The sequence below is a fragment of the Coenobita brevimanus genome, chromosome 9 (assembly GCF_032717465.1).
Source record: "Coenobita brevimanus isolate Jiangsu-jjx chromosome 9, ASM3271746v2, whole genome shotgun sequence".
In the NCBI taxonomy this organism is placed as follows: Eukaryota; Metazoa; Arthropoda; class Malacostraca; order Decapoda; family Coenobitidae; genus Coenobita; species Coenobita brevimanus.
The window spans coordinates 1,097,572-1,105,697 of NC_136962.1; the positions used below are offsets into that span (position 1 = coordinate 1,097,572).

The 8,126-nt window shown below is 45.3% G+C and overlaps 1 protein-coding gene across 1 annotated transcript; it reads right to left on the bottom strand.

The window, feature by feature from the left end:
* Positions 1-1,582: 1,582 nt before the first annotated feature.
* LOC145409611 (mitotic-spindle organizing protein 2-like) lies at positions 1,583-7,798 on the bottom strand. The gene is made up of 3 exons (XM_080279964.1): positions 7,750-7,798; positions 5,044-5,161; positions 1,583-1,902 (listed from the first exon to the last, which is right to left on the bottom strand). Exons 2-3 carry the CDS (start codon positions 5,157-5,159, stop codon positions 1,773-1,775), a joined length of 246 nt encoding a protein of 81 aa, XP_080136090.1. The 5' UTR covers positions 5,160-5,161; positions 7,750-7,798; the 3' UTR covers positions 1,583-1,772.
* Between the last annotated feature and the right edge of the window lie 328 nt (positions 7,799-8,126).

Genomic DNA, 8,126 nt, shown 5'->3' on the forward strand with positions numbered 1-8,126 from the left:
GGTCACCTTATGGCAGCTCTCAGTGCTGCTTGATCTCTGGCAGCCTCCCTATACCTTTATCCCTGAGGTTAGCCTTGGTCACCTTATGGCAGTTCTCAATACTGCTCGATCTCTGCCAGCCTTGGTCACCTAATGGCAGCTCACCACACTGCTTGATCTCTGGCAGCCCAACATGTGCCACAATAATACATACATACAGGTGTGTCTTGTAATTTCATACATATAAATACATCTAATACATTTTCATACACTGTAAACAATGTATAATCTGTTTTTTATTAGTCTTTCATAAATACATGTATATATAGAGTTGTCCCTCCTAATCTCATACATCTAATACATTCTCACACATTTATTACACATACACTCTCTCATATACCTCTCCACTCCATCCCTCCACCTCATCCTTGGCCTCCCCCTCCCTCTCTCCCTCCCTCCACCTCACTCACATACACTCTCCTCATCAGTCTCTCACTCTCCATCCCCCCAGCTCACACCCCCCTCTCTCATATACCTCTCCACTCCATCCCTCCATCTCATCCTTGGCCTCCCCCTCCCTCTCCCCCCTCCACCTCACTCACATACACTCTCCTCATCAGTCTCTCACTCTCCATCCCCCCAGCTCACATGCCCCTCTCTCATATACCTCTCCACTCCATCCCTCCACCTCATCCTCGGCCTCCCCCTCCCATACACTACCATAATCAGAATTCATATAGAAAGAGTTATACATGATTTCATACATTCATTACACCATCATCATCATCATCATAATCATCATCATCACCATCACCACCACCACCACCACCACCATCACCATCACCACCACCACCACCACCACTACCACTACCACCACCACTACCACTACCACCACCACCACCAGGTACAGTACTTCTGGCCATGTGTTTTATGTGGGTCAGCATTCTCTCTCTCTCTCTCACACACACACACACACACACACACACACACACACACACACACACACCAGGTACAGTACTTTTGGCCATGTGTTTTATGTGGGTTAGCATTCTCTCTCTCTCTCTCACACACACACACACACACACACACACACACACACACACACACACACACACACACACATTTTTGGTCATGCAGTGAGAAAATCCATATGTTTTTTGGCACATTTATATCACCATTGAAAAGACATAAAGCCAATTATCTTTCTTTCTCTCTTTTTCTCACATTAAAAAATACTATTATTCAGTATTGCATAAAATTTCTCTATCTATCTATCTATCTGTCTGTCTATCTGTTTATCTGTCTACTCATCAGGCTATCTGTCTATCTATTGCCAGATGCCTTAATCCCATAACGGGTGGCCACAAACAAATCGCCTCCATGTCACCCTGTCCCCTGCCATTTCACTGCCCTGCTCCCAGCTCACACCCCCCTCTCTCACATACCTCTCCACTCCATCCCTCCATCTCATCCTTGGTCTCCCTCCCCATCTTCCCCTTCCACGTCACACACATACACTCCTAGTTAGTCTCTCCATCCCTCAATCTCATCCTCAGTCTCCCTCCGCTTCTCCCCCTTCCACCTCACACACATACACTCCTAGTTAGTCTCTCCATCCTCTATTTACGGGGCTCACACGCGTTTTCGAGGCCTTATAATCCAGTTCCGTTTGTCAGGCTTGCGCTGTTATTCTCCTGGCTGGGTACCTGGCCACTAACGTCCTTGAGTAGGGATAACGTACACACACTCCTAGTTAGTCTTTCTTTACGAAGCTCACACGCGTTTTCGTCGTTTTATAATCCAGTTCCGTTTGTCAGACTTGCGTTGGTATTCTCCTGGCTGGGAACTTGGTCACTAACGTCCTTGAGTAGGGATATTAAGGCGTGGGGTGGCACACGGAGATTTAACAGATCCATTATGACTCTGGAAAGGAGAAAGGCATATATAAGAATCTATTTATCTATCTATCTGTCTGTCTGGCTGTCTATCTATCCATTATCATGCTGTCTGAGGGCTGTGGCAGGGCCTCGAGCCGCTGATGCCAGGCTACCAACCTGTCTCGTACATGTTCATGGCGACAGATGTGCTCATTACCAAAGAATGTACTGGATTATTACACACCATGTACTCAAAATAATCTATCTATCTATCTATCTATTGCCAGACGCCTCAATCCCGTTTGGGGTGGCCACAAACAAATCGCCTCCAAGTCGCCCTGTCCCCCGCCATTTCACTGCCCTGCTCCCAACTCACACCCCCCTCTCTCATATACCTCTCCACCCCATCCCTCCATCTCATCCTCGGCCTCCCCCTCCCTCTCCCACCCTCCACCTCACTCACATACACTCTCCTCATCAGTCTCTCACCCTCCATCCTCTCCACATATAATATTATACTAAATAATTGAATATTACCAATAATTTATTTTCCATCCATATAAAACATCGAAATTCTATATAATAAAATAACTTTCAGTGAGTGATATGCTACACACTAAATTCCTTTTAAGTATCGGTAGTCTATCTATCCATCTATCTATTGCCAGACGCCATATTCCCGTAAGGGTGGCCATTTGACCTTGAGTTAGTTGTTTTACGGGGAGGGGCACTAACCCTCCACCAACCCACTTGTTGACACGTAGGCAGCACGTATGGTTTGGTTATATGGTTACCACCCAGCGTTGTAAATGGTTTCTTGGCTTACAGGAAACCATTTGGCTTGTCACTCAATGTAAAGCCACCTGTAAAGGAAAGAAAAGCAATAAGAAGTGACAGGAAAGATGGGAGAAATAGGAAGAGAGGAGGACAGGCACAGAAAAAGAATGATAAAGGCTAAGGAAGAAGTAGGCAGCACTACATCAAGTGAGTGGATGATGGTGAGAAATAGGAAGAGAGGAGGACAGGCACAGAAAAAGAATGTTAAAGGCTAAGGAAGAAGTAGGCAGCACTACATCAAGTGAGTGGATGATGGTGAGAAATAGGAAGAGAGGAGGACAGGCACAGAAAAAGAATGATAAAGGCTAAGGAAGAAGTAGGCAGCACTACATCAAGTGAGTGGATGATGGTGAGAAATAGGAAGAGAGGAGGACAGGCACAGAAAAAGAATGATAAAGGCTCAGGAAGAAGTAGGCAGCACTACATCAAGTGAGTGGATGATGGTGAGAAATAGGAAGAGAGGAGGACAGGCACAGAAAAAGAATGATAAAGGCTAAGGAAGAAGTAGGCAGCACTACATCAAGTGAGTGGATGATGGTGAGAAATAGGAAGAGAGGAGGACAGGCACAGAAAAAGAATGATAAAGGCTAAGGAAGAAGTAGGCAGCACTACATCAAGTGAGTGGATGATGGTGAGAAATAGGAAGAGAGGAGGACAGGCACAGAAAAAGAATGATAAAGGCTAAGGAAGAAGTAGGCAGCACTACATCAAGTGAGTGGATGATGGTGAGAAATAGGAAGAGAGGAGGACAGGCACAGAAAAAGAATGATAAAGGCTAAGGAAGAAGTAGGCAGCACTACATCAAGTGAGTGGATGATGGGGAGAAATAGGAAGAGAGGAGGACACGCACAGAAAAAGAATGATAAAGGCTAAGGAAGAAGTAGGCAGCACTACATCAAGTGAGTGGATGATGGGGAGAAATAGGAAGAGAGGAGGACAGTAGTACCGGCAGAAAATCAGCCAATACCGATTCCAGGGCTAAAAACGTGCCGATATCACCGATACCGATACATCATTACATCTCTGCTACCTATGTACTTATCTATCTATCTATCTATCCATTATTACTCTGGCCACAAACAAATCGCCTCCATGTCACCCTGTCCCCCGCCATTTCACTGCCCTCCCCCCAGCTCACATCCCCCTCTCTCATATACCTCTCCACTCCATCCCTCCATCTCATCCTTGGCCTCCCCCTCCCTCTCCCCCCTCCACCTCACTCACATACTCTCTCCTTGTCAGTCTCTCCATCCTCTCCACATGGCCAAACCACCACAATGTGTTTCTCCTAACTCTTCCTATCACATCCACATCCACACCACAACACTCCTTTATATCCTCATCTGTCAGCCTGTCTCTCCACGTGACTCCATATACATATACAGTACTTACACTCACATACACTCTCCTAGTCAGTCTCTCATCCACACCACAACGCTCCTTCACTTCCTCACTTGTCTGTCTCTCCATGTAACTCAACATCTTCTTCTCAAATAATCTATCTATCTATCTATCTATCTATAGCCCGACGCCCTAATCCCGCAAAGGGTGGCTGCAGACAAAACGCCTCCAAGTCACTCTGTCACCCACCATTTGACTACCCTCCCCCCAACTCACTCCCCCCTCCCTCATATACCTCTCAACTCCATCCCTCCACCTCATCCTCGGTCTACCCCACCCTCTCCCTCCCTCCACCTCACCTACATACACCCTCTTAGTCAGTCTTTCATTCTCCATTCTCTCCACATGTCCAAATAATAATAATAATAATAATAATAATAATAATAATAATAATGTCAATAATAATAGCATTAATAGTTGTAGTAATAGTAGTATCATTGGTCACTTGTATATCAGATGCTTGTAAAATATCACACAAAATAAATCACTAAGGAAAAGGTGTTAGGGATCATGATATGCCCCTTAACACATGCCAACAACTTACTTAAAGAGACAGGTATGTATGATGAGGTGACATTTAAGGGGTCATACACAGGATAAATCACTTAGAAAAAGGTGTTAGGGATCATCATATGCCCCTTAACACATGCCAGCAACTTACTTAAAGAGACAGATATGTATGATGAGGCCTCGTACCCTCACCAATTTGTTTTTGGTGACTTTTAAGGGGTCATACACAGGATAAATCACTTAGAAAAAGGTGTTAGGGATCATGATATGCCCCTTAACACATGCCAACAACTTACTTAAAGAGATGGGGATGAATGGTGAACCCAGCTGTCATTATATATTTGTTTTTGGTTACCTAAGTTATCATACACAGAATAAATCACAAAGGAAAAGGTGTTAGGGGTTATCGTACGCCACTCAACACATGCCAACGACTTACTTAAAGAGATGGGGATGAATGGTGAACCCAGCAGCCCTCACTAAGTCAAACAGCTGCCGGTGTTCGGAGCTTAGGTTGCTCTTGGTGATGAGGCTGTAGTGATGCACCTCGTTCATGTCTGCAAAGATCGTACAGGCTTTAGTTCAATAGGGCGGTGTGTGTGTGTGTGTGTGTGTGTGTGAGAGAGAGGGGAGGGAGAGGAAAAAGAAAATTGAATGTGGGGTAAGTGAGTGTGCATGTGTGTGTGTGTGTGTGTGTGTGTGTACAGGTTTTAATTCAATAGGGCAGTGGTGTGTGTGTGTGTGTGTGTGTGTGTGTGTGTGTGTGTGTGTACAGGTTTTAATTCAATAGGGCAGTGGTGTGTGTGTGTGTGTGTGTGTGTGTGTGTGTGTGTGTGTGTGTGTGTGTGTGTGTGTGTGTGTGTGTTAATGGAAGACAGTATGGCAGTATGGACAGTGGATTTGAGAGAGAGAGAGATAACACAGTACATAAATAGGGTGCTTGTATTGTATTTGTATTGTTTATAAAGGCTCCATCATGCTGCTCAATCTCTGGCAGCCTCCCTATTCAGTGCCTTATCCCTGAGGTCACACTCTATGACCTCATCCCAGGTCTTTTTTGGTCTGCCTCTCACAACCCCACCCTCAACGTTCACACCCCTCACCCTCCACACCTCACACCCTCCACATCTCTCACCCTCCACACCCCTCATCCTCCACACCTCTCACCCTCCACACCCCTCACCCTTCATCCTCCACACCTCTCACCCTCCACACCTCACACCCTCCATACCCCTCACCCTCCACACCTAACTGTATATAGTGGATGCAGTTTATAAACCGTTGGTGCGCTCTGGACTAATGTTTGATATAGCGGAAAAGTCCAGGTCAGTAGGGGAACGTCCGGAAGTCCCTTTTATCGGAATTCTGCTTTTTCGGAACGGCTGGGGCTCCGATTAGTCCATTATAGTGAGGTTTTACTGTATATATAAACACTCTCAGGTACAGTCTATCTATCTGTCTATCTACCTATTGCCAGACGCCTTAATCCCATACAGGGTAGCCACAAACAAGTGGCCTCCACGTCACCCTGTCCCCCGCCATTTCACTGCCCTGCTCCCAGCTCACAGCCTCCTCCCTCATATACCTCTCCACTCCATCCCTCCACCTCATCCTTGGCCTCCCCCTCCCTCTCTCCCCCTCCATCTCACTCACATACACTCTCCTCATCAGTCTCTCACTCTCCATCCCCCCAACTCACACCTCCCTCCTTCATATACCTCTCCACCCCATCCCTCCATGTCATCCTTGGCCTCCCCCTCCCTCTCTCCCCCTCCACCTCACTCACATACACTCTCCTCATCAGTCTCTCAGTATAGTAGGGTGTTTTTATGGCTTGCAGTGTTATTTTCCATGTTTTTCTTGGTGTTTGACATTACTTCTGATATTCCTTTGTGTGTTTGGATGTCTAAATAGGCATGAATCACCGTAAAACACTGCCAAAGTAAGAAGGGGTGCTGTACATTGTTTAGGTAGGGTGTTTTATTGGTTTGTAGTGTTTTTCTTGGTGTTTGGCATTACGTTTGATATTCCTTTGTGTGTTTGGATGTCTAAATAGGCATGAATGACCCAAAATCACTGCCAAAGTAAGGAGGGGTGCTGTACATTAAAACAGTATATAGATATGGTGTTTTTTTTTGGTTTGCAGTTTTTTTCTATGGTTTTCTTGGTGTTTGGGATTACTTTGGATACTGCTGTGTGTGTTTGGATGTCTAAATAGGCATGAATGACCCATAAACACTGCCAAATTAAGCAGTTTCTGTACACGTTGAGGTGGTTTAGCCATGTGGAGAGGATGGAGAGTGAGAGACTGATGAGGAGGGTGTATGTGAGTGAGGTGGAGGTGGGGAGAGGGAGGGGGAGGCCAAGGATGAGATGGAGGGATGGAGTGGAGAGGTATATGAGAGAGGGAGGTGTGAGTTGGGAGCACGACAGTGAAATGGCGGGGGACAGGGCGACATGGAGGCGATTTGTTTGTGGCCACCCTGTACAGTATGGGATTAAAATGTCTGGCAATAGATAGATGGATAGATATTTTTTCTGAATAAACCTACTGCAATTTAACCTTACCTTCATACAATGCTAGTCACAAAGAAGTGCTATACTCTTTTTACTCTAACTTGGCCTAAAATTGCCATCTCTCCATCTTGAATGCTGAGTTGTAACAATAGATTAACACTAGAATATGATGCTAGTCACAAAGAAGTGCTATGGAGGGATGTATAGTCATAGTATTAACACTAGAATATGATGCTAGTCACAAAGAAGTGCTGTGGAAAGGACAACAGATTAACACTAGAATATGATGCTAGTCACGAAGAAGTGCTGTGGAAAGGACAACAGATTAACACTAGAATATGATGCTAGTCACGAAGAAGTGCTATGGAATGGAGAAAAGGCTACAACATTGTCTTTCTGCCACTGAGCAACGTGCAATAAGCTGCAAAAGGACCGAAATCTGGGCCAAGTTAAGGTGAAAGGAGTGTAGGTTCTTCCAGTAGCCTATTCCTTCCCATCCCTAGTATTTTTCATCCATAACTCGCCTGCAGATTCGAAAAGAAGAGATGGAGGCTGAGGATGAGAGTAGGGATGGCAGGGTTTTTCTCTCTCAGCCTAGTATTAACACTCCCAGGCTCATTATACTCACTCCCGGATGTGGAAGGTCGTCTGGTATAAGTGTAGAAGAGGGTGCTAGAGTTATCCCAACCGTTAGAGGAGTTTAAACGCCCATTCTACAGTCGTTACGGGTTTAAAGCGAATTTGTTTTGATCAGCTGGGTGTGCATGGAGGTTTGTGAATGGAGGGAGTTTGAATTGTGTGTGTGTGTGTGTGTGTGTGTGTGTGTGTGTTTTCTCTCTCTTTTTTGTTGTTGTTAATTGGGTATATATGTAACAGAAGAGGAGGGTAAGGTTATATAGTGAGGGAGGTGCCAGAACCGTTCGTATATGTTAAGAAATGAAAGAGGGAGAGAGAGAGAGAGAGAGGGAGCCTGTTGATTCAGTAATGTTTGGAGTAAGGTCTCTC

What these genes read in the sequence shown, in the direction of transcription:
- LOC145409611 (XM_080279964.1), bottom strand. Translation starts at nt 5,159, where the DNA reads ATGAACGAGGTGCATCACTACAGCCTCATCACCAAGAGCAACCTAAGC. An exon ending in ATTCATCCCCATCTCTTTAA is followed by an intron (nt 1,903 to 5,043) that starts GTAAGTCGTTGG and finishes TCTCCTTTCCAG; the next exon opens with AGTCATAATGGATCTGTTAA.